This window comes from Manihot esculenta, chromosome 4 (genome assembly GCF_001659605.2).
Source record: "Manihot esculenta cultivar AM560-2 chromosome 4, M.esculenta_v8, whole genome shotgun sequence".
Lineage (NCBI taxonomy): Eukaryota > Viridiplantae > Streptophyta > Magnoliopsida > Malpighiales > Euphorbiaceae > Manihot > Manihot esculenta.
In genome coordinates this window covers 30101141-30128667 of record NC_035164.2, presented here as the reverse complement: position 1 = coordinate 30128667, position 27527 = coordinate 30101141, and the positions used below count along the sequence as shown (strand labels likewise).

At 36.5% G+C, this 27527-nt stretch overlaps 2 protein-coding genes across 2 annotated transcripts; one reads left to right on the top strand and one right to left on the bottom strand.

Annotated features, from left to right (window-relative positions):
• The first annotated feature begins 14505 nt into the window (after nucleotides 1–14505).
• On the top strand, nucleotides 14506–18490 carry LOC110614018 (uncharacterized monothiol glutaredoxin ycf64-like). The gene is made up of 3 exons (XM_021755465.2): nucleotides 14506–14836; nucleotides 15024–15293; nucleotides 18096–18490. Exons 1-3 carry the CDS (start codon nucleotides 14629–14631, stop codon nucleotides 18149–18151), a joined length of 534 nt encoding a protein of 177 aa, XP_021611157.1. The 5' UTR covers nucleotides 14506–14628; the 3' UTR covers nucleotides 18152–18490.
• Nucleotides 18491–21990: 3500 nt separating this feature from the next.
• LOC110613898 (4-coumarate:CoA ligase 1) lies at nucleotides 21991–27294 on the bottom strand. The gene is made up of 5 exons (XM_021755297.2): nucleotides 26214–27294; nucleotides 23041–23239; nucleotides 22671–22884; nucleotides 22437–22539; nucleotides 21991–22337 (listed from the first exon to the last, which is right to left on the bottom strand). Exons 1-5 carry the CDS (start codon nucleotides 27210–27212, stop codon nucleotides 22218–22220), a joined length of 1635 nt encoding a protein of 544 aa, XP_021610989.1. The 5' UTR covers nucleotides 27213–27294; the 3' UTR covers nucleotides 21991–22217.
• Between the last annotated feature and the right edge of the window lie 233 nt (nucleotides 27295–27527).

Sequence of the window (27527 nt, the reverse complement as noted above, 5' to 3'; positions counted from 1 at the left end):
ATCGATGGTTTGCCTACTTCTCATGGTAAAAACTCAATTTTGGTGGTCATTGATCGTCTCACTAAGTACTCCCACTTCCTACCATTATCCCACCCATATTCTGCTAGAATTATTGCTGATAAGTTTGTCGATGGGGTTGTCAAGTATCATGGAATGCCTCGTTCAATTGTCAGCGATCGCGACCCCATTTTTATGAGTAAGTTCTGGAGGGAGTTTTTCAATCTTTCTAGTACCCAATTAAATATGAGTTCTTCTTACCATCCCGAAACAGATGGCCAATCGGAAGTTACAAATCGTACTTTGGAACAATACCTATGCTGCTTTGCATCTCAGCAACCTCGGCGTTGGTGTTTGTTTTTACCTTGGGTGGAATACTGGTACAATACTTCTTACCATGTTTCAATTGGTATGTCACCTTTTCTTGCTTTGTACGATCGTCTGCCGCCCACAGTACCCCATTATGACGCAGGCCATTCTTTAGTTCATGAGGTTGATCAGCTGTTGTCCTCACGTGATGAAATATTGGCTGAATTAAAAACTCATCTCTCACGTGCTGCTAATAAAATGAAGCACCTGACGGATGTAAGGCGTCGAGATGTCGAGTTTCAAGTTGGCGATCTTGTTTATCTTAAGCTTCAGCCATATCGTCAACATTCAGTCTATCGCAGAGCTTATCGAAAATTGGCAAGCCGTTTTTTTGGACCTTACTTAATTGAGGAACGCATTGGCAAATTAGCTTACAAATTACAACTTCCAGAGGGGTCCAAAATTCACTCGATTTTTCATGTTTCCCTTCTCAAAAAACATGTTGGTCCTGTTGTTCCTGTGTCTGCGGAGTTGCCCCAATTTACTGTTGATGGTGATTTTCTTTTGGAGCCTGAACAGGTGTTGGATACGAGGATGATCCAAACTGGTTCTGGACCTGAACATGAATGTTTAGTTCGATGGGAAAAATTGCCTGCAGAAGATGCTACTTGGAAAAACACTAGCGGATTACGTTTGCGTTTTCTAGCTTTGAACCTTGAGGACAAGGTTCCTTTAAATGAGGAAAGCAGTGTTAGGCCACGAAAAAGTTCCAGAGTATCCATCAAGAATAGAAAATATTTTGACTAAGTTATTATGTTGACATGCTACTTAATTTATTTAGTTATTTACTGCTTACATAATTAGTCAAATATTGTTGAGATTTTCTAGCATTTGTTAGCTGAAATAAAGGACCTACTGCCCTTAGAACATGTCCTAATTAGTTATTCACTTTTCTCTATTTATTACTTGCAATTATTTATTACTTGTAATTGCAGCAGATTATTATGAATAAAAATACAATCAACTTCTCACTTTGAAAATTAATTCTTTCGACTTTTACTGGGACCTATCATCAACCAACAAGAATAAAACTCTACAACAACAAAAGAAACCAACACATAGAGATGCACTAATTTAATATTTTAAAATAAATATAAAACACTAAATTTTTATAAAACTATGATTTTCAAAAAATAAATATAAATAATAAAACTTAATATATATATATACCTCGCAATCACTCCTCAATATGTGGTTTTGGGCTAGTGAAAAGTAATACCCGGCTAGATTCCGGCATCGGAATCCCTACCTTCCGACGGAATCTCCGTTGGAATATGGAATTTTGATGATGCCAGAGTCTTTTAGAGGGGTAAAATGTGATTTCTAAAATGATTTTTTTTTTACTGATTTCATGGTTTTAAATGAAAAAGAATTGAGTTTTGAAAAAAAAAAAAGAAAAGACCAAGGAGGTTCCGACGGAATCTCCGTTGGAATATGGAATTTTGATGATGCCAGAGTCTTCTAGAGGGGTAAAATGTGATTTCTAAAATGATTTTTTTTACTGATTTCATGGTTTTAAATGAAAAAGAATTGAGTTTTGAAAAAAAAAAAAGAAAAGACCAAGGAGGTTTTGTCAGGTTCGGCCGCCGAAAGTGAAGTTCGGCCGCCGAACATGGGAAGGTTTCGGGAGTGCTTTTGGCCTCCGAAAGCTATGCGTGAACAAACCAGGTTCGGCCGTCGAACATGGGGGTGTTTCGCATGCACGTTAGGCCGCCGAAGGAGGTTTGGCTGGCCACCTATAAAAGCCCCTCAGACCGAAAATGGGCGAGTTTTCTCCCCATTCTCGAGCTCAGGTGTGTTCATGTCCTCCTTTGGTCATTTTCATGTTTTTCTTCATCTCCTTCATATTTTTATGAGTTCCATGGTTGTTTTGAAGAGTTTTCAAGCTTAGATCAGAGTTTTGGGAGCTTGGAGACCCAAGGAGTAATTTCCTCCCATCTCCAAGTTAGAGCTCGCACAAACCCTCGATCTTCAAGAGGTAAGTGTGGATCTATGCTTTTCTTTACGTTTCATGAAGTTTTAAGTGAGTTGTAAGAGGTTTTGATGGTTGAGTATGGGTAGATATGCATGTTAGGGTTTATGTGGGTTTTATGCCCAATGTGTGATAATGTATGTTCATGTGATGTTTGTGTTGGGGTTTAAGTTAGTTTTCAAGCCCCTTGAGCATATGGGAGAGAGTATGCATGATTGGGAGAGAGTATGTGAGGTTTGGTTTGTTTTGATGGTTTTGGCCTATGTGGGTCATAAGCTATCTATGTATGCTTTAGATGTTGTTTTTGGGAGTTTAAGCTTGTTTAAGCTCCATTGTGCATGGTTAAGGATGTATGCATGTGTTTGAGAAGTTGGGTGCTTGTGTTGGGGTGTATGGAAGGTTTGGGAGGCTTGAAATGCACAAAGGCTGAATTCTGGATGAACTCAGGTTCGGCCGCCGAAGGTGGTTTCGGCCGCCGAACCTACCTGAGGATGCATGGTTTGGCCGCCTAACCTTGCCCTCGAAAGTTGAGTTTTGGCTTGAAAGCAGACTTTCGGCCGCCGAAGGTAATGTTCGGCCGCCGAAAGTGCCTGACTTTCGTCTCTGGAGAAAAGGTTCTGTAATATCCGGCTAGACTCCGGTATCGGAATTCCTACCGTCCGGTGGAATTCCGGATGTCGGAGACCTCTAGAAGGGTAAAATCATGTTTTTGTAAAATGTTTTCATGTTTTTAATGGTTTTAAGTATGAAATTAAATGAGTTTTTGCATGAAAAGTCTTTGGAGGAAAACCCAGGTTCGGCCGCCGAAAGTCAAGTTCGGCCGCCGAACATACATGCACTTCGGGAGTGCTTTAGGCCCCCGAAAGCATAAGTGAGAGAAGTCCAGGTTCGGCCGCCGAACCTCATGTTCGGCCGCCGAACATGGCATGCATGCGGAGGCACATTCGGCCCCCGAACGTGGTCTGGCCAGCCACTATAAAAGGGTCCCTTAGCCGAAAACGGGCGAGCTTTTTCCCATTTTCGGGCAAGGTGAGCTTTCTGCCGTCTCTCACCCATTTTTGATGTTCTTCCTCTAAATCTTTCAAGATTTTCACTTGTTTTCACTTGGTTTTGAAGATTTAAGCTTTTGAAACAAGTTTTGGAGCTTTGGGAACTCAGGAGCTCATTTTCGTGGATCTCCAAGTTTAGGTCGTCTCCCTCTCGATCTTCAAGAGGTAAGAGCCGATCTTAAGCTCCTTATGAGTTCTAAATAAGTTTTATGCAAGATCTAAGGGTAGAAATGCATGTTAGGGTATATGTTGAGTTATGGGTATATATTGATGTTTTGAACAATGTGTGTTGTTTGAGTATGTTTGAAGTGTTGTAGTTGGGGTATTTGATGTTTTGAGGCCCCTAGGAACTTGTATGCATGTTTTAGTTGAGATTTATGCATGATTTGAGGTTTTGGGAGGCAAGGGGTTCATGTGAACCAAGTTTCTGCCCTTCTGGCAGAAACCAGGTTCGGCCGCCGAAGGAGAGTTTCGGCCGCCGAACCCCCTTTGTGGAGGCAGCATTCGGCTGCCGAAGTTGCCCCCGAAAAGAGACTTTCGTCTCTGTCCAGGACTTTCGGCCGCCGAAGGTGCCGCCGAAAGTGCCTGACTTTCGGATCTGTCCAGGACTTTCGGCCGCCGAAGGTGCCGCCGAAAGTGCCCTGTTCAGCCATTTCATGCATATCTCTATGTGATATTTTCAGGATGTTTTAGGGGGTTTTTGGGGAGTAGTTTAGAGTTATGTTCTAGCATGTTTGGTCCCTCATTTGAGTCCACCTGTGTAGGTTCGGACCCGAGGAACCGAGGACCCCAGCAGTGAGTTCAGCTGCTTCGGTGTTGTCAGAGTCAGCCAGAGGTGAGTGGAACTAAACTTAATCTTTTAAATTAAATGTTTTATCATGTTTCATGCATCATGATTATGCAATAGGGTGATTGCATTAGTTTCACGAATATGCCGCATTGCATCATGTGTTGTTGATGTGGGTGAATGTTGGATGACCCAATTAGTCCATGACAGGAAGACCAGGACCCCATTCTACGGCCTGGCACGGAAATGAAAGACCAGGACCCCATTCTACGGCCTGGCACGATTGCGGACTCGAAGACCAGGAGCCTAGAGGAGGCCCTGGGATAATGGTAAGTAATGTATGTATGACAGGAAGACCAGGACCCCATGCTACGGCCTGGCACTATGTTAGCTTGGACTAATTGGTGACAAGTTCACCCAACCTTTATGTGAACTGTTTGTGTTATGATGCATTTCATAGAGCATAGTGTTAATGTGTTTTAATAGCTCTACTCACTGGGCTTTTAGCTCACCCCTCTCCCTTTACCCCCAGACTTGCAGGTACAGTATAGTGCGGGAGTCCGGATAGAGTAAAGAAGTCATGTTTATGTAATAGCTAGCAATGGACATGATCAAATTGTAATGTAAAAGTACAGTATAGTTATGTAATGAGTTTTATGGATGTTAGTGTGTGCTTGACCATAGAATGTTGTATCCCTTTTTATACATGATCTTAGAGATTTTGATGATGTTTATGTAAACCAGCTCAACACAGGTTATGTTACCCTTTGAGGGCACAGATGAGATCCCACAGAGGCATCAATGTTATGTTAACGTTTATGCACAAGTTGAGTTTGGTTGATGGTCATTGAAAGAAAAGTTTTAATTTTTATGCATGTTGTGGATCATGTATGGGATTATACAGGTTTACAGGTTTTATGTCAGGCTTGCTACGGGTCCCGGCGGCCTTAAGTCGATCCGGATCCTAGCGCCGGTAGCGGTCCGATTTTCGGGTCGTTACAGGTTCGGCCGCCGAAGGTGCCCCCGAACCTGCCTGACTTTCGTCTCTGGAAGGGACCTTCGGCCGCCGAAGGTGCCGCTGAAAGTGCCCTGTCCAGCCTTTTCATGAGTGTTTTCTATGCATGTTTAAGTGATGCTTTAGAGGGTTTTTGGGTAGTTGTTTATGAGTTGTTTAGAGTATGTTTGGCACCTCACTGGAGTCCACCTGTGTAGGATCGGACCCGAGGAACCGAGGTGTTTAGCAGTGTTAGTTGCTTCAGAGTAAGTCCAGAGCTAGCCAGAGGTGAGTGGAACTAACCTTTATGTTTTAAATCAAATGTTTTCAGCATGTTCAAGTATGTTCATGCATCATGAATACCATGTTATGCAATAGGTTGTTTGCATTAGAATTCACGAATATGATGCATTGCATAATACGATGATAATGATGTGGATGGATACTGGATGATCCTCTAGCCCTCAGTATGTTATGACATGATATGAAATGATATGATATGGCATGTACGATATGATATGAGATGAGAAGTCCAGGTGTGGCCGTATCGCCCCTGGCATAGAGCATGAGAAGTCCAGGTGTGGCCGTATCGCCCCTGGCATAGAGCATATGAAGTCCAGGCGTGGCCGTATTGCCCCTGGCATAGAGTATTGTTGACTTGTTATGGTACGAGATTGATATGTAGAGGGCTATTGGTGACAGATTCATCCTTGAGGTGATATATTTGTGATGTGACGCATTCCATGATAGCATACGTTAAAATGAACTGTTTTCTTTTATGGTTTCTGCTCACCCCTCTCCCCTAACCCCAGGTTTGCAGGGTCAGAGGTAGTTCAGGAAGACGGCAAGATATGGTTATGGTCATGATATGTAATAGAATAGTAGTGGACATGATGTAATGTAAAGTTATGTAAGGATATAAAAGAGTTATGTTGTAATATGACATTATGTTATATGTTCAGAGTTATAGTATTGTGCTTGGCCCGAGTTGGATAATCCCTTTGTACATGAGTTTTATTTTATGTTGTTACATGTGATGGACCGAGTTTGACATAGGCTATGCTGACCCTAGGGGTTCTATGAGTTCAGTCATAGTGCATACACAGGTCAAACTGGTTAAAGGTAAAGTTTTAAATGTTTTATGAAAATGTTTGATCATGTTTGGGATTATACTAACTGTACAGGATGCTCGTTAGGCTTGCTACGGGTCCCGGCGGCCTTAAGCCGACCTGGATCCTAGCGCCGGTAGCGGTCCGGATTTCCGGGTCGTTACAGAATGGTATCAGAGCCCTAGGTTCACATGGTCGGACCTATAGTGTGTCGGGCTCATAAAGGTTATAGTAGGGCAAGCACAATAGGAAGATCATGTCCACTAGGATAGGATATAGAGTCCTGTCTTGTATAATGATGTGAAATGCCATGATAATGAGCATGTGCATTAATGCTATGATATGTATGTTATGTATGTGGTGCAGGTTCATGTGTTTCCACATAAACCATATAATGCTAATGTTTATGTGCTATGTTATGCTTTCAGAAGTCAAGATGAGAGGAACTCGTCGATCTGCAAGATTGATTGGAGCTCCGCCAGAGAATGAGGGCATGGATGCCCATTCCCCTGCTCTGCAGAGGGCAAGATTTTGTAGGACGATCAGGGAAAGTACATCAAGGGACCCTAGAAGGTCTTTTGATGCAGGTCGGAGGAGATCAGTTCATGAAGGTATGTCAGCGGATGTGATGGAAACAGAGGAGGATAACCAGAGAAGAGATAGTAGTTTGGGCATGAGTATGTCAGTAGAGGATATGGGAGAGTCCCAAGGAGGCACTCAGGCCTCGGGCTTTGTTCCACCACAGTATCCACCCTACCCGCAAGGGCCAGGGTATCCGATGGGAGGTACATCGGATTTCTTTAGCCATAACCCATATCCCACCTTTATGCCCTATCCTCCCTTTTACCCACAGTACCCCATGTTTCCATCCTCACCCTTTTTCCCAGGTCCAGCAAACCCTAACCCAGGGGATGCTGCACCTCCTCCTCCACCAGCAGAACCAATAGTCCCTGATGTCTGGATACCCAAACCTGGTTCATCAGTTGGGGGTAAAGTAAAGATGACAGATTACCTCAAGTTGGATGCCCCCAAGTTCGAAGCAGGCGATGACCCCTTTAAGTACCTCAGAACGGTAAAGATGATAACAGATGAGCTAGGAGCAAGTGACAGTAGAGCCATTCAGATGGCAGGGTTCACATTGAAATGCAAGAAGGCAAGGGAGTGGTTCAAAAACTATGTGGACCCAAGGTTGGAGAGCTTATCCTGGGAGCAGTTTGCCAATGAGTTTGCAGGATGGGCTTTTCCAGATAGTTCCAGAGAACTGAAGATGATTGAGTTTGAGCAGCTAAGGCAGACGGAAGAGATGAGCGTAGAGGAGTTTACGGACAGGTTCCTGGAGCTGATGCCGTTTGCAGGACAAGGTCTTGACACAGACCTAAAGAAGTCTAGAAGATATGTTATGAAGCTTCACTCCAGGTATTCCTCGTTGATTCAAGCAGCAGAAAGGGAGAGTTTCCATGCTATAGTGGATATGGCACGGAAAATGGAGGCTAGTGCTATCATTCAAGGAATAGTTAAACAGTACGTGGCACAGTCTTCGGGTTCCAAACTCCCGGGGACAAGTGATGTTAATCTCTCCCCTCTGAGCGAGGCTGTCACAAAAAGTAAGAAGGGAGACAGAGGTCTTAGAAGATCAAAGAAGAACAAGTTTTGGAATCGGATAAAGTTTGGTCTGGGATTAGGAGGTGGCTCGAGCTCAGGCACAGAGGTTGCAGAGTGTACGAGGTGCGGTAGGCCGCACAAGGGAGTCTGTCGGTTTGGGACTACAGCATGTTACAGATGCGGCCAGGAGGGGCACATAGCTCGAGAGTGCCCTAAGGCAGCTTTTATGACACCGTCCCATCAGACAACTCCAGGCAGTATGGCACAGCCATCAGCTCCAGTCATGTTTCAGGGCAGTGGTAGAGGCGGAGACAGGGGGACAGCCCCTTCTTCAGCAGGTTCCCATGGGGAAGGTCCATCAGCTCCAGCGCGGATCTTCGCCATGACCCAGTAGGAGGCTAACACATCGAACCCGATGGGATCAGGTAATCTCACTCTGGTATGTTCTGGTGTGTCTGTTTCATGAACCCTGATGTTTTTCTTTTCTTTGTTTGCTTGTGAGCCCTTGTGAGGTTGGGTTGATAGCTTATGGGTTAGAGTATCCCCTTGGGGTCAGTGCACCCAAGTGTAATCCATCTGTGGCAAAGTCAGTCTGCCGGTATAGTCAGAGTATGTGTTGTGAGTAGATGCCTTCCAACTGACCTAGCGGTTCTAGATTTGACTGTTCGACGTCATTCTAGGGTTGGATTGGTTCTTCTACTAGTGGTCCTACCTAGTCTGTAGAGACAGGGTAGTCAGGTTCAGAGGTCAGGATGGATCAGAGGTAGTCCTTAGAGGGGACAGAATAGGGATACCTAGAGGTTCAGTCTCAACCCTATAGGCTCGTAGGTTGTTCAGGAAAAGTTGTCAGGGGTTCTAGCTCTTCAGAGAGAGTATAGCAGTCAGGTCAGGGAGCCCGCCTCAGTGCCCATTGTTAGAGAGTTTAGATGTTTCCCCAGATGAGTTCCCAGGACTACCACCTGTCAGGGAGATAGAGTTCAAAATAGAAGTAATGCATAGAATTGGACCAATCTCTATCCCTCCCCACAGGATGGTATCAACAAAGTTTAAAGAGATGTAAGAGCAGTGGTATAAGTTGGTAGTTAAGGGTTCCCATCTGACTGAGCACTTCACCTTGGGGTGTTCCAGTGTTGTTATGAGGATGAATGATGGATCCCTAGGACTTTGTATCGACTACAAGTCGTTGACCAAAGTCACTACCAGAACAAGTAGTTGTTATCGTGGATCGACGATCTAGTTGAAATCAGCTAGCAGGAGCTGGTTGCCTTTCCAAGATAGATCTGAAGTCCAGGTACCATTAGTTAAGATCAAGGAAAAAGATGTACTGAGAACAGTGTTTAGAACCAGATATGGGCACTATGAGTTCCTAGGAATGTTGTCCGGGTTAATGAGCGCCCCTACGGCATTCATGGATCTCATAAGCAGAGTTTTAGTCAGTTTCTGGATCACTCCATTATTGTCTTCATTGACGGTATCTCGGCGAGTTCCAGAAACGCAGAAGAGTATGCCCATCATCTGAAATCAGGATTGCAGATCCTGAGAGAACATGGCTTGGATGCCTAGTTCTCCAATGTGAGTTCTGGTCGAGGAGCATATCCTTCTTGGGTCATGTGTGTCGGAGAAAGGAAAGTGAAGTAGACCTGAGAAAGTTGAAGTTGTAGTCGACTAGCCCAGGCCCATGGTAATGACTAAGATCAAGAGCTTTTTGGGTTGGGCAGGTTACCTAAGGGAGGTTCATCTAGAACTTCTCTAGAGTTGCCGCTCCTATGGCCAGATGGATCAAGAAGAACCAGAGGGTGTGTGGTCTACTCAGAGTGATAAGGGCTTTAAAAAGCCAAAGGAAATGTTGATGTCAGCACCAGTGGTGGCTTTGTCCGCCAGTGATGAAGAGTTCACAGTGTCCTGAGATGCGTCCCGTGTTGGACTAGGTCGAGTGTTTAATGTAAAGTGGTAGAATGATTGCTTATGCTTCTAGGTAGCTGAAGAAGCATGAGTTGAATCATCTTACGCACGACCTAGAGATGGCGATGGTAACCTTTGCACTCAAGATGTGGAAGTGGTACCTGTATAAGGTATGATGACAGATCCTTACAGATCGAAAGAGCTTGCAATACATCTTGAATCAAGGGAGAAGAACATGAGGTATAGGAGATGGGTAAAAACTGCGTGGTATTCACGGCTTCAAGGTTCAGTATATTCGGCTGAGGCAGATATTTCGATAGATGCCCTCAACCGGAAACCACTTGGCAGCTTACCCCATCCCTTAGTACAATAAGAAGAAGGCCAATAGTCAGAGGATGAGAAGAATCAGAACTGCTGTGAGTCAGCAGGAGAGTTATGAAGTCGTTCGCAAGAGGCATGTAGAGTTTCAGAAGAGAGAAGAGTTTTGTCAGAGTGCGCAGCGGAAGCGTGTTGAGGTTCTCGAGGAAGTCGAGGTTTGCTGGAGGTGTCTGCTAAAGAGAGGGTGATTCGTTACGGGCAAAAAGGTAAATTTACTCTCAAATACATTGGACCCTTTGAAATCCTGCAAAGGATTTGGGAATGTATCCCACGAGTTAGGTTTACCCACTTCAATGGAAGAGATCCATTCGTTTTTCCATGTTTCCACGATATATGAGTTCGTGTCGGGTCCGAGTGAGGTTCTTAAAGGAACCAGAGGTGGAGACCGTAGAGGATCTCACCTATGTTGAGCAGCTAGTACGGACCGCAGACACACAAGTCAGAAAGTGTGGAAACAAGGAAATCCCGATGGTGAAAGCCCCTTAGAATCACCTTAAGATGAAAAGTGCACCAGGGAGACCGAGAGTTTATACTCCAGCAATGACCGTGTCTCTCTCTTTTAGGAGAAAGGTTTTTAGGTTTTGCTTGCTTGTTGCTTGCTTGCTTATGTATGTTAGATGCTATGTTTTGAGTTGCTTGTTTGTTTGTTTGAACATTCGAGGACGAATGTTCTTAAAGGGGGGAAGAATGTAATACCCGGCTAGATTCCGGCATCGGAATCCCTACCTTCCGGCGGAATCTCCGTTGGAATATGGAATTTTGATGATGCCAGAGTCTTCTAGAGGGGTAAAATGTGATTTCTAAAATGATTTTTTTTACTAATTTCATGGTTTTAAATGAAAAAGAATTGAGTTTTGAAAAAAAAAAGAAAAGACCAAGGAGGTTTTGTCAGGTTCGGCCGCCGAAAGTGAAGTTCGGCCGCCGAACATGGGAAGGTTTCGGGAGTGCTTTTGGCCTTCGAAAGCTATGCGTGAACAAACCAGGTTCGGCCGCCGAACCTCAAGTTCGGCCGCCGAACATGGGGGAGGTTCGGCGGCCGAACATGGGGGTGTTTCACATGCACGTTAGGCCGCCGAAGGAGGTTTGGCTGGCCACCTATAAAAGCCCCTCAGACCGAAAATGGGCGAGTTTTCTCCCCATTCTCGAGCTCAGGTGTGTTCATGTCCTCCTTTGGTCATTTTCATGTTTTTCTTCATCTCCTTCATATTTTTATGAGTTCCATGGTTGTTTTGAAGAGTTTTCAAGCTTAGATCAGAGTTTTGGGAGCTTGGAGACCCAAGGAGTAGTTTCCTCCCATCTCCAAGTTAGAGCTCGCACAAACCCTCGATCTTCAAGAGGTAAGTGTGGATCTATGCTTTTCTTTACGTTTCATGAAGTTTTAAGTGAGTTGTAAGAGGTTTTGATGGTTGAGTATGGGTAGATATGCATGTTAGGGTTTATGTGGGTTTTATGCCCAATGTGTGATAATGTATGTTCATGTGATGTTTGTGTTGGGGTTTAAGTTAGTTTTCAAGCCCCTTGAGCATATGGGAGAGAGTATGCATGATTGGGAGAGAGTATGTGAGGTTTGGTTTGTTTTGATGGTTTTGGCCTATGTGGGTCATAAGCTATCTATGTATGCTTTAGATGTTGTTTTTGGGAGTTTAAGCTTGTTTAAGCTCCATTGTGCATGGTTAAGGATGTATGCATGTGTTTGAGAAGTTGGGTGCTTGTGTTGGGGTGTATGGAAGGTTTGGGAGGCTTGAAATGCACAAAGGCTGAATTATGGATGAACTCAGGTTCGGCCGCCGAAGGTGGTTTCGGCCGCCGAACCTGCCTGAGGATGCATGGTTTGGCCGCCTAACCTTGCCCCCGAAAGTTGAGTTTTGGCTTGAAAGCAGACTTTCGGCCGCCGAAGGTAATGTTCGGCCGCCGAAAGTGCCTGACTTTCGTCTCTGGAGAAAAGGTTCGGCCGCCGAAGGTGCCCCCGAACCTGCCTGACTTTCGTCTCTGGAAGGGACCTTCGGCCGCCGAAGGTGCCCTGTCCAGCCTTTTCATGAGTGTTTTCTATGCATGTTTAAGTGATGCTTTAGGGGTTTTTTGGGTAGTTGTTTATGAGTTGTTTAGAGTATGTTTGGCACCTCACTGGAGTCCACCTGTGTAAGATCGGACCCGAGGAACCGAGGTGTTTAGCAGTGTTAGTTACTTCAGAGTAAGTCCAGAGCTAGCCAGAGGTGAGTGGAACTAACCCTTATGTTTTAAATCAAATGTTTTCAGCATGTTCAAGCATGTTCATGCATCATGAATACCATGTTATGCAATAGGTTGTTTGCATTAGAATTCACGAATATGATGCATTGCATAATACGATGATAATGATGTGGATGGATACTGGATGATCCTCTAGCCCTCAGTATGTTATGACATGATATGAAATGATATGATATGGCATGTACGATATGATATGAGATGAGAAGTCCAGGTGTGGCCGTATCGCCCCTGGCATAGAGTATGAGAAGTCCAGGTGTGGCCGTATCGCCCCTGGCATAGAGCATATGAAGTCCAGGCGTGGCCGTATCGCCCCTGGCATAGAGTATTGTTGACTTGTTATGGTACGAGATTGATATGTAGAGGGCTATTGGTGACAGATTCATCCTTGAGGTGATATGTTTGTGATGTGACGCATTCCATGATAGCATACGTTAAAATGTTAAAATGAACTGTTTTCTTTTATGGTTTCTGCTCACTGGGCTTTTTAGCTCACCCCTCTCCCCTAACCCCAGGTTTGCAGGGTCAGAGGTAGTTCAGGAAGATGGCAAGATATGGTTATGGTCATGATATGTAATAGAATAGTAGTGGACATGATGTAATGTAAAGTTATGTAAGGATATAAAAGAGTTATGTTGTAATATGACATTATGTTATATGTTCAGAGTTATAGTATTGTGCTTGGCCCGAGTTGGATAATCCCTTTGTACATGAGTTTTATTTTATGTTGTTACATGTGATGGACCGAGTTTGACATAGGGTATGCTGACCCTAGGGGTTCTATGAGTTCAGTCATAGTGCATACACAGGTCAAACTGGTTAAAGGTAAAGTTTTAAATGTTTTATGAAAATGTTTGATCATGTTTGGAATTATACTAACTGTACAGGATGCTCGTTAGGCTTGCTACTGGTCCCGGCGGCCTTAAGCCGACCTGGATCCTAGCGCCGGTAGCGGTCCGGATTTTCGGGTCGTTACATTTTCTATACCCTTCTTCTTTACGACAAGTCTTCTTTTTTATTGCAAGTTTACTTTCTTTACCATTATTTATGTGTGGACATTTTCTACTACCACTAGAGGAAGGATGATTGTAAGAAGGATAATACTTCCAAATTCAAAAAACTTGAGTATTCCTTCAACAATAACTATCTTCATTCTTATCCTTGATGAGTTTAATGCTGAAAATGCTGCCCGATTGTTCTTTAAACATGTTGTCAAATATTGAGGTATATCTCGATCAATTGTGAGTGACCGTGACATACACACTTCTCTTTTGAATGGGATAATGTAAATAAATAATTCCTTTTTTTATTAGTAAATTTGTGCTTATAGTTGATGGAAAGGTTATTGATATGTTATCTTGCATATTTATGTTTATTTCATCAATTTTTCTTTCGTTTTCTATTTTTTATTGTATTTGTTGTGGTTGTGCATATAGGTTGAGTCCCTTTGAGAAATTTTCCATCTATGATCTGCATGTTATGTTTTAAGGGATCTCTATAATAAATTTTAAATAAAATATAATTTCTTTATAAAAATATAATTAGTTTGCATGATAAAATAATAATTATTTTATTTTGAAATGATCCTTTTTATACGTTTTAAAATCTGATAAATAATATTTTGTTTATGAGTTTAATGCGATTAATAGATTAGTATTTTTATAATTTTTATATTTTCAATTATTTAAAAATTAAATTTCTATATATTAACTATCATTATATGAGTTAAAATAATTTCATTATTCATTTTTAAATTTAAGATGCTAATTAAAATTATAATTTTTATTAAATATTTTATTTTTTTAATTATCATTTTATAATATACTTTAATTATCATTCATTAAAAATAAATTATACATTGAGAAGATTATCAAATCAAATATTTGACCATTTATCAAAGTTTGACTTAATATTTTAAATAGTTTAAAAACTGAAAATATAAATATTTAAATATTTGATTTTAAATAAAAATTGATTTATTAATTAATTTAAATTTATGAATTAAAGTGTAATATATTTTTTAAAAATTTTTAAAAGGTCTATATTTTTTCCAAATTCGCTAGCTCCATCCATTTAGGGTCTTGTTTTTATTGTGAATCGGAACCGCCGATCCACAGTGGAGTTTCGTACCATACGCGTGGTATTTTTCTATTCTTTCTTTCTCCAAACACGAAGAACTCAAAAAGAGAGAGACGGTGGAGTTTGGTAACTGGGGAGCTACGATGGCTACGCAGTCAGTTCTTTCCTCGTCACCGAGAATCGCACCTCCATGTTCCTCCTCGCCGACCAAAATAACATCAGCTGCTCCTCTGCTTCTGACCTCTCGCTCTCGTTCTCTCTCCCTCTCCTTCCCGCTCCGCGCCACTGTACCTGGTAACCTGGCTTTCAGAGTCAGCTCCGCCCCCTCTAGAATCTCCACCATCCGTTGCGGTATTCATCTCCATATCTCCTTCTTTTTCTTTTTCTTCTTCTCATCCGTATAATATATATTGCACAGCATACGATTTGAATCGGATCTACTGGAATTTGTGTTTCTTCGAGTTACCTGCCGATCAAAGTTGGTTTCTTTCTGGAAAATTGTTTTTCCCCTTCTTGATTTGGGAATTTGTGGTCGCAGCTTTGTCTCCTGACTTGAAGAATACGCTGGATAAAGTTGTTACATCGCAGAAAGTTGTTCTTTTTATGAAGGGTACTAAAGATTTCCCCCAATGTGGATTTTCAAACACTGTAGTGCAAATATTGAATTCATTAGATGTACCTTATGAAACAATTAACATTCTGGAGAATGAAGTTCTGCGTCAAGGATTGAAGGAGTATTCTAGTTGGCCAACCTTTCCTCAACTTTATATAGATGGAGAGTTCTTCGGTGGCTGTGATATAACTGTTGGTAAGTTCAGTTTTATTTTGCGGTTCCAATCATGCTGGAAAATGTTACTTCCATTTGGAATGTTGTTTGTGAGTTTTGTACCAGTATGGTTTTAGATGAGTGGATTTCAATTGCGGTTAACTTTTGGGCATTTAGATCATTGCTGGCCATCAAAAGCATTTATTGTTATTTTTTCCCAACAAGGACTCGATTATTGCACATGAGTTTATGCGTTCATGGGGAGTTTCACTGTGTGTTACTGACATGTCATTAAGGATTATTTGAATGTATTATATGGTTTTTCAGTGTAGGCTAGCCCTGCAGCAGCGCATATTATATGATATGCTTGTTCTTTGGCTTCAAATTGTATCCTGAATGATGTAGGGACAAATTGTGATCCTGGCATAATCTAAATGTGCATATTCAAGAAGTTTATGAGTATGATAAATAATTGAATGTTACCTGAGATCAAATTGTCAAAATCTGTTTAGAAATTTGAGTAGCATGTGAAATTGTACATGTCCCATTATAGAATGACGGTTTGGGAAAGATCTTTGTTGAATCGCACATTGGTTGTGGAAAGAATAATGTGTCCCTTGTATGGGTCATAAGCACTCCTCCCCCTTGAGCTAGCTTTTGGAATGAGTTAGGCCTGACCCAAATTTAACACGTTATCAGAGCCTCCCATCCGATGTTGGGCCTCCCATAAATATGTCACGCACTAGTAAAAAAGATGTAACAGTTATTTGCGGTGGTTGTAATTTACCTATCAGAAATTCTTGCTCCAAAATTTTCTTGGTGAGTCTAGATAGGTATTATACCCAATATACTTATAGTGTCTCCTTGTGTATTTTGATGATCAGAAGAATCCTTTCATATCGAACATTGTTCTTACGTCTTATTCATATGTAATTATATGAAGATGGTAATAAGCATGTTCTTTTTGAGGTCTTTTTTTTTTCCTTTTGTTAGTGCAAATTCTATGTTAGCCCTAATACAAGCTTAAAGGTTTAATCAAATTAAAATTTTTGTTCATCCCCTTCTGTTTAATCAATTTTGCTTGTAATATATTAAGAACATGTATGAATAATTTTTATGCAAGCACTTGTGTTTTTGTAGAGAGAGAGAGAGAGAGGGTCAACAATAATGCCTGCTCAATGATTTTGCTGGTGAACTTATGCCAAATTTGAAAATGGATATCAATGGCATGAAATTAGAGAGAGCTTGTAGTTAGGCACCACCCTGAACTCTTTTGGGAGTTGAGAGGACACAAAATATGGAGTTAGTTGGGCCATTCCTAATTATTTGAGATATCTGAACATGATCTAAAACATATACGTAACCTTGTGTTGCTATGGGTTGAGAGGAACACAAAATATGGACATAGTCAGGTTGTTCCTAATTATATGAGATATCTAAACAAAAGCTAAAAAGATGTACATAACATTGTGTTGCAGTCAAACATAACTATTATTGACACAGCATGAAGCTTACAAAAACAACACACTCTCACATGTGAGTAAAACTTGAGAGAAAAATCTCTGCTGGATTTTTAATGACTGGTTATGAAAAATTCTGAACTAAAATCACACAGATTTAAGGCCTATATATAGAGGTCTTAAACTCCTAAACAAAAGACTAGTATTTAGAAACTTTAGATAAAATGAAATACAAATAGAAAGATGTAAATTAAATGGGAAAACTACACCCTAATTAAATCAAGGAACTTGCATAAATAATCCTAATTGAAAAAAGAAATAGAAAACCAACCTAATTTGGCAGCTAAAAACTCCCCAAAACTGGTGGAAACTCTTTCAAAATAGGTTGGATCATGTTAGGATTGTCGGGGACCAACTTAGAGATGTAATTAACTTACCAATGTTTGGGGCTGTTCACTTGACTTTTGTAGCTGACTCGAGAGCCACATGCCCTAGGACGTGTAGGACTTCCTTGAGCATGCCCTAAAGTGTATTGAAGCAGGATTAAGTCTGCTTGAATCTCCCTGCATTGGACCTGCCCCCAGTGCGTGTTCTGGGTTGCCTTGCTTGGACTTACCCTGATGCATGTGGAGCCTTTTTTGCTGCTGATTTATGCGCTTTTGATACTCCTTCCTTCCTTGAATTGTTTCCCTTTGTTTTGGTTCCAAAGTATTCCTCATCAATTACCTCATCTTAAGACCCTATTTAGACCAATATTCTTATTCACCATATGTTGAAACCTTGTGAATATAGATGTTAGGAGATATTATTTTCTTTGTTGAGATATTATTTTCTTTGTTGCTTCACAGCTATTATGTTTGTGGGATGAAAGTCAAATGTTCTATGTAGAGAAGTTAGCTGATTATTGCTCAGGCTTCTCATTTTTCAGCAGATTTAGTAAGTCCTTGTACTTTAGGCACGAATAAGCTCATGACATAACATCTAAGATTGATGTGGTATTGTGGTGTATGGATCTACTAGATTCTGAGAAGGTATGGATGATTTATAGGCAAGTCATATTCGATATCCTGGATAAAGATACTGAATTACATGTTATCCTATATTTGTCCACGATAAAGATGCTAAATTACATGTCATCCTATCTGTTTGCCTTGCTTTATCTTTCTTTTGCTTCACAAACTTTCCTAACTTCTTTAGTAGAGTTTGAATTATGTTTTAGCACAATTTGGTGATTTTATCCTCTCTTCCAATTTTATTACAGTTTACACTAGAAAGAATTGGCATTGCATGCCTGCTTGATCGGAGTGTGCAAGTGCCTTTAAGACACCTATTTATATCTGATATTAATGTTTTAACTTCTGATGGAATATATTTGTTTTTCCAGAGGCATATAAGAGCGGAGAATTGCAAGAACTATTGGAGAGAGCAATGTGCTCATGAATCTCAATTGTAGAAGACCTGAAGATTGTTATACTCATTCACTTGCTTGATACTCTTGGCTTTGTTGGGATAATGTGTTGTATGACAACTTGAGTATGTTCATATTGACACTGGAAACTAAATTATTCACCATATTTACCGGGCATTTGCTTCATAGCCGGGAATTTACATATGTCGCTGTAGCCTGGAGGACTCCAACTGCCTGTGCTTTGGGGTTGTCTACTTCAGAGATGCTGAATGAAGCAAATGGCAGTTAACGTGTATAAGGTGGACTCTATCCAAAGACTCTTAAAATTGCATTTCAAAGTGTACGAATAAAACAAGTAACAATTTGGTACATCTCTTTGAAATTATATCTGTGCATCCCATGAATGAGGATCGAACTCGATTTTTATATTTGCTGGTATTATCACTTCCATTGCCATGGGAAGGACATGAGTTCCTTTCTTGGCATGGCAAAAGGAAAAGGATAAAATTTTCAATTTGATAAAATAAAAAAAATTAAGGAATTTAAATATTTATGCTTAAAAATTGAGGATGCATGTGTTAACAATTTTAATATAATATAAAAATAAAAAATTTGTATAATATTTTAGTAATTTTTTAAATCTAATTAATGAAATATTGAATGAATATTTTATTTTTTTTAATTCAACAATAAATACAAATTTTGAAAAAAAAAATAATATTTTATTTTTTTTATATTTTTAAAAATATTTATTTAAACTCCATACATCATTGATTTAAAACAAAAATAAATGAGTTTTATTTTTCAGAGTGTTGAAAATGGTATTATGAAAAATTCTACCCAATACTATTAGTAAGTTTTTCATATTAATTTATGAAAATACGATTTGTGGTAAGTTTAATTACTTATTTAATCAATAATGTATTTGAATTATTTCAAATAATACATTATTTTAAAATTAATTAGAGATGTAAATTAATCAAATTATTCGTGATCTATTTGAGATTCGGTTTGATAAAATCTCGATTGAGTTCGATTCGATTTCTAAACAAGCTAAATTCAAACTTAATTTTAAGACTCGTTTGATAAACGAGTCAAACTTAAACTCCATAGTATTTTATCTCATTAAAATTCACTAATTCGGCTTGTTTTTAAATTCATAAGTAGGCTCGTGAATAGTTTCGTTAAGTAAATTGAGATTATTATTATAAGAAAAATAAACTCAAACCCTGCATGCACTTTTATGAGACAAATCTAAATTTTCTAAAATTCAGTTTTATATAATTTAGTTACATTTTTGCATATATTTGGATTATTAAAATTTAAAGACTCATTTTTATAAGTTTACGAACTACTTTATAGATATATTTATTTAATTAAAATTATTTTAATTTTAAACTTATTAATTTTAAATTAAAACTCATTATACATGTAAATAAATTGAATTACTAATGAACTATTTCAGATTAAACTCGATAAAAATTCGACTTGTCTTAATTCGTTTGCTAAAACTAGTCAAGTTTGAGTTTCGCAATACTTGACTCGAGTTCAAAATGAGTAAAATTCGAATAAATTTGAGTTTTTCAAAACTCGACTCAACTTATTCATTTACGTGTCTAACATGTGACCTCTAAGTTTTTGGACGCCACAACTTTCCTTTTCTGCGAATAACTTTTCCTCTTACTTTGATGGTTCATGTACTTTCTAATGAATTTTCATCATCCCACAAGTAATTTGCATTGATTGGGGGCCATGATTTAACGCTACGCAAAGTTCATGATTCAGTTATTTCAGTTTATACAACTCCTAATTGCTGCAGTTGGTCTTAACTCCATTTGTCTGATTGAGAAAAATATTTTTCAGTTTTTTGATATTTCAATTATTTAAAAAATGAATGAAAAATGTTTTTAGTAAAGAAAAAATTTAAATATTTTATTAACACATTTATATAAATTTATTAACATATTTTATTATTTAAAATAAAATAAAATAATAAAAGTAAGATAATTTTTTAAAAAATATCTTCCACATAAAAAAATTTCAAATAAATTTTTTTATTTTCTGTAAATAAAGAGAGTCATAAAATATATTTTATTTAAAATTCAAATTGTTCAAATAATCCCATACAAGATTTATAGGAATCCATTCGTTTCATAATTTTTATCTATTTTTTTTGTTTGTTTTAAATGATTAGTTATTATTTTATTTTATTTTTAAAATATTCTCATATTACCATTTAAAAAAATCTCATATTAATTATTATTTTTTAAGTGAATATTCAAAATAATTCTTAGCATTTAATAAAAGTTAATATATTTAAGATGTATATAATTAGAAAGTTAATAAAAAATATTATTTTTTTAATAAATATACAAAACAAAATGAGTAAAAATTACAAAATAAAGAATATAATTTTTAAAAATAAAATTTAAAAATGCAAATATATACTCCGTGTAATAAAAGAACTGTTAGATTGATATGTTCCATTTTGAAACCAGAAAACCTCAGCTTTACCATTACCAACCTACCTTATGGAAGATAATATACGCAAACTCAATTCATTAATTAATTAAATTTTGCCCACAGACATTAATTATTGCACAAGTATTACCTTCTTTAGCAAAAGCTTTTGAGTTTATCTTGCTAAGGTGTTTTTGTTTTTGTTTTTTTCTTTTATGGCATTCTCGAAAAAAAAAATCTTGAGTCATGATTTTTTTTAATTTAATATTTAACTTCGTATTTAAATCTTACTAACAGCTTAAAATAGAGTTAATATAATTTTTATAAGAGTTTTAGTCGCTCTTCCATTTAAATTAGATATGATTCAAATTTAACATAATATTAGAGACGTAATGTGTCTTATACATAACAGTAACAGTATATTGAAAAGTTTCCCTCTGTTGTCTCTTTGTGATTCGATACTATCACATTTTCCTCTTCCTTAAATCTAACTTTTTCTTTCCCCTTCTCAATGGAAAACTATCTGCGTCAATTGACTATTCAGGAAGAAGAAGATATTGTTGTCCCTATTAAGGTTTCAGAGATATTCCGATCGTCACTTGTTATTTCTGTATGGTAGGTATATTTATCACATACAATCTAATAAATTTTCAGAATATGCAGACTTTTTTGGCAGATTTATTGCGGCAATCCTCAGACGGTTATTGTATTGAAAGATTTGGTTCCTAATTACAAGCCGGATATTTTATTTTTAATGAAAACAAAAACTCTTAGTTCTCGTATGGAATTTTTTTCATAGTTTTTTACATTTTGATGATCGCTTCTCAGTCAATAGACAAGAATTGGGAGGATGTATTTCGTTAACGTGAAAGAGTCATGAGTTTGTGGTTGACTTTTCTTCAAATTTTATTGATTCGATTGTTTTGGAAGGTAATATTCTAATGGAAGTTTACTAGTTATTATGGATTTACGGAATCACAATAACGACCTAAATTATCTTATACACCGGTTTGATTTTGAATAATTGTAAATTTTTGTTAGACTCTAGAATTGATATTTCTGTTAGATGAGTTCATCGTAATATTACTCTAACTGCTCATACTTTGACTAGAGAATCTATCAGATATAATCGTCTCTCTGCTTTGGATAATATCTCTCTTTGTTTAATAGAATTTTATTAATACAATCAGTAGTTTTATTTAAAAAAAAAATAATGTGTCTTATACGTTCTAATTTAAGTGTGAGAAAATATTAAATCTCACGTCGATTTGAAATAAAATGACATGATTTTAAACATTTCTTTCCTTAAGCTAATTTTTATGTGAATTAAATTTTAATCACATTTAATATTTAGTTTCAAATAATTAAAATAAATTATGAGTAGAATTGAAATTCTTGTTGATTTAAAACAGGATTAAAGAAAGCTTTCGTTACAAGAAAGTATAACCAAAATAATAATAATAACAACAATAATGAGGTAATTAATTAACAAGAGACATTTTGTTTTTTTCCAAGATATAAATCAACATACATAGAACACAGCTTCACATCTTGTATTTGATGATGACACCAACTCAGGCATCATCCTTTCCTTCCCTTCCAATTTTATAAAAATAAACAACATACAGGAAAATAAGTTTACTTTTGAAAATCACTTGTCAAATTTTCTCTCAAGATTTTCCTCAAGATTTTGCCAGAGGGTGCCTTTGGAATTGATTCTACGAAGAACACTTTTCCTATTCTTTTGTAAAACACCACCTGCATCATCATATACAAATCCATCCAATCCCAATCAGCAAACTTAATTTACAAAAAAAAAAAAAAAAAAAAAACCAACCAAAAAACAAAAATTCTTACCTGTTTATAAATATATTGCTTAATCTCATCTTCTGTTATTTGGGATTTGTCTGATCTCACTACAAATGCAACTGGCACTTCTCCAGCATTCTCATCTTTCATTCTGAAAATTGCAAAACATGTAAAGGTTAAGATTGATGCTATGTCATTTTTGTTTGTTTCTTTTCTGGAATCAGCTGACAAATTTTGAAGATAAAAGGTCAAATTTGCTTTTTACTTGAATTTTGAACTTACCCAACAACAGCAGCATCTGATATCTCAAGATGGGCAAGTAACAATGCTTCAATTTCAGCTGGAGCTACCTGAAACCCTTTGTACTTGATTATTTCTTTTAATCTATCAACAATGAAGAGCTCATCATCATCATCAATATATCCAATATCTCCCGTGTGTAACCATCCCTGTTTATCTATGGTTCTTGCTGTGGCCTCAGGATCATTCAGGTATCCTGAAACATTTACAAGAACTTCCATATTAGTTTATTACATCATTAACTATTATGTCCTATCCACCACATTAATGTCAGGATTTTCCTTGGAGAAATTCAGGTTTTGTGTCTAGGAAAGCACTATTTTTTAATGTTCCTCGTGTATGAATTTACTACCTTTCATGATTTGATCTCCTCTAATGCAAATCTCTCCAGGTTGATTTCTTGGCAAGGATTCTCCAGTTTCAGGATCAACTATCTTCATTTCTGCATTCCTGACTACAGTTCCACAAGCCCCTGGTTTTATACTGAAGGGCTCCTTGGCAAATGCCAAGCACATGGCTAGCACTGGCCCTGCTTCTGTCATTCCATAGCCCTGTGTAAATTAAAACCATTATGAATAATTTTTTTAAAAAAAATCTATTTTCCTCTTCACTTAACTCACAAAAGAGACAAGGCAGGTGTGGGCGGCTAGGAATTTATCATGTTACAGGCCTTATCTACATAGATATAAATAAAAGAACAATTCTGCATTATTATTTAGGTGGAATACCTGAATCCTCACCTAAAATTTTGGCAATAATAAAAGCTTCACATGAATGCTTCATTTGTCATGCCCCTCCTTCCAACCCTACTATACATATTCCTTCCTTCTGTCTCATAATTTTTTTATTTTTTAAAAATTATTATAATAATATATAATATATTTATTTTATTTTATTTTCAATAAATTTTTTAAAATACTTTTTAGTATTTAATAAAATTTAATATATTTAAAATAAATATAATTGAAAAATTAATAAAAGTAAAGTGAACAAAAATTATAAGACGGAGAGAATATAATGTCTCTATAAATATATTTTTTTATTAATCTATTAATAATATAGATAATATAAAATATTTAAAATTTTTTAATTTATTATTATATGTTTAATTGGTTTTTTTGATATTGGCAACTTTATTTGGTTTAGTTATATTTTACTATAGTATTTTTAAAATATATAAGATTAATTCATTCAAAATTTATAAGTAATGTGTATAATAATTTTTTAAAAATTAACTTTATATATAAATTAATCTTAAAAATTTTATTTCATGGGATATTTATTTAATTAGTCAAATTAACTATATATATATATATATTAATTTAAAATATAATTGGACCCTTTTTATGAAAATTTAATGAAACCTTATTGAAAATATATTATATAGATTTTAAAAAGCATATGTTCATAAAGTTGAGGAAATAAATTGAGAATAATTAGTAATATGTAATTTTATTTGGTGTTGGCCCTTAAGAATAATTTTGTGGCTCCATCCCATTTAATGACTATAAAACCCAAATATTTTGTTAATAATTTAATGATTAAATGGTATTTATGCATTAATAATTTAATTTTTAAATATTTAATAATTATATTTCTGAATTGATGGTTGTTAAATAGAATGAAGTTTATGTTTTATTAAAAAAAAAATTATATATGTTGTTAATAATTTAATAGTTAAATCATTACGTGGTAATTATGCTTTAAAAATTTAATCATTAAATGCCTTAAATTTAATTATTAAATATCTTAAAAATTATTAATTTATTTTCTCATAATTTTTATTTACTTTAATTTTTTTTCACATATTAAAAAATAATTTTTAAAAAAATTAAAATTATTAATTATTTTTATTAATTTAAGTGGATATTGTGTGACAGAAATAACGATATTTTTGTACTTATATAGTAATGGGTACGAAAGAGAAGCACACTTAACACAGACAATAACTATTCTATGAGAATTATCAATGTATACACCCATTTAACAAAAATTGACTCACAGTGGATCCAACTTTAATATATTGTAGATCTCAATATAAAATATAGAAAAAAAATATTTTTTAATCTTTCAGATATTCTCTATTTTTAAAATCTAATGTTTTTATTTTTTAAGTTTAATTCTGTTAAAATTTAAAATCCCCCCTTAAAAATTTTATGTTAAATCAATAATTTTCATTTAGTCAAATAAAATTTCTGGTAAATCAATAATTTTCATTTGATAAAAATAAATAAATATAATTCTAAAAATACCCTTATCAGTAATAAAATGAAAAAATTACTATTTAATTCCTATACTACGAAAAAACTAGCTATTTAATTTTTTAATTTTAAAAAATATATTAAAATGTCTCTGATATTTTAAAAAATCTACTAATTAATTTTCCAATTGATTTTATCATTAAATATTTTATTATTTAATTTTTATAGTTTAGAAAAAATTATTAGTTGATCCCTCAAATTATTAAAAAATTTACTAATTAGTCATTCCATCTCAAGAGTGTTTTAGATTTTTTTTTATAATATTTAATGACTAAAATTAATGAAAACACTAATTAATAAACTTTTTAAAATGTGAGAAATGTTTTAATAAATTTTTTAAATGACAACGACATGACAAAACTAATTTCTATTCAACTTTAATTTTTTATCTTTAATAATTTAAATTTTATATATTTTAATTTTAATTTTTTTTATTGAATTTAAATATTAAATTTATTGAAATTTTTATTTATTTATGAAGATTAAATTTGAGATTTTCTTTTGTTGAATTTTGATAAAATTAAATTTTAGAAACTAAAGTATTGAATTCTAAAAATAGAGAGACAAACTTATTAATTATGTAATATTTTAGGGATGAAAATATATTTTTTTCTTCAATTCTTTGTAAGAGGGGCCTATAAATTTATAGAAATTAAATTTTAGAGGCTAAAGTGTTGGGTTTTAGAAAAGGTAATTCGATCATTTTTCCTTTACTTAATGGTATTTGTATGAAGTGAACTCTAATTTTGACGGAATTAAAATTTAAAAATAAAAGTGTTAAGTTTTAAAAATAAGAGATAAATTCTATACTATATTTTAGAGACTAAAACGTAATTTTTCCTAAAATATAATTTCTTATTTTTAATTAATTGAAAATACAAAATTTTATACCCTACAAAGCAACTAAAAATTTTCCCAGGTTCATTAAGAATTTAAAATAAAGTAAATTTCGTCTGATTTTTTTTATAGGCACCCATTTCTTAGATCTCTCGAATCTATATCTGGAATTTATGATACAATTTTTTTTTCTTAAAGGATATATAATAGGGAGCCATTAAAAAATTTTAATAAATAAAAAAAATATATCCTAAAAAAGTGAACCTAAAATAAAAATCACCAAGCATTTTTTTTATAAAATAACTCTCTATCTTATTATATTTCAGATTCGTATAGATTTTCATTTTGTGATATGTGAAATCACTGTTCCTAAGATTGAAGCCCCCCCCCCCCCCCCCGAGAAAAGCACGGAACAGAGGAAACGCACCTGACCAAGTGTGGCTTGGGGAAACTTGGCTCTAACAGTATCTTCAAGCTCCTTCCCCAGCGGTGCTGCTCCTGACTTGAGCATCCGTATCGACGACAAGTCATACTTATCGGTATCCGGCGACTTGGCAATTGACAAAACTATGGGCGGCACAATCGGAGCAACCGTAATCTTATATTTCTGTATCAGCTGCAACAGGGCACCAATATCAAACTTTGGCATAATCAAAATGGCCGCCCCAACTCGCAACCCACAAAGCATGATCGAGTTCAGAGCATAGATATGGAACATGGGAAGAACGCATAAGATCACATCTTCGCTATGAAAATACAAATTGGGATTTTCTCCATCAACTTGTTGAGCCACACTTGTGACCAGCCCCTTGTGAGTTAACATCACCCCTTTTGGCAATCCGGTCGTCCCCGACGAATAAGGGAGCGCCACCACATCTTCAGAGCTAATATTGACGTCTGGCATGTCTCTCTCATCGGCCTCCGATAGCTCGGAGAAGTGCAAACAACCGTCGGGAGCTGAATCAATGCACAAAACTTTAATACCATGATCGCGGGCTAAATCCTTGACTTTCTCTGCATACGCAGCCTGAGTGATTATGAGTTTAGTGTTAGAGGCCTTAGCTTGCTTGGCTATCTCCGCCGGAGTAAAGAAAGGATTAGCAGCTGTGGCAATGGCTCCACGAAATGAAGCTCCAAGAAATGAAAGAACGAATTGGGGAGAGTTATGTAACAGAAGCATTATAACATCGCCTTGTTTAACGCCGAGTTTGTTAAGCCCGGAGGCAACTCTGCGTCCGGTGAGCTCGACCTCAGCGTAGGTGTAGATATCGCCGGTGGCGCCATTTATCAAACAGGGCCGTGAAGAGTGGCTGGAGATATTCTCAAATATGTAAGAATGCAAAGTGAGGTGCTTGGGGATGTAGATGTCAGGGAGCTTGGATCGAAATATGATCTCTCCCTGTTGATTTATGAGTTGCGTTTCCATTTTCAGAAGTTGCAGAAAGATGATGAGGGAGCTCTGACTCTGTTTGGAAGGCTGGAGTTCCCCCTGAGGAAGATGGACGAAAATTTCTGCTGGTGATATAGGGATGGTTGGTGGGTCAATGTGTTTGAAGATGGTTGGTGAAGGGATAAGGTTGGGATTATGAAAATACTGGAGGGCAAAATGAGAAAAATGATTGTGAAACGAAAAATTATTTTTAAAAAAATCATGGAATTATCTCTCCATCCATTTATTAAGTATTTTATTATTTAATTTTTATAATTTTAAAAAAATTTATTAATTAATTATTTAAATTTA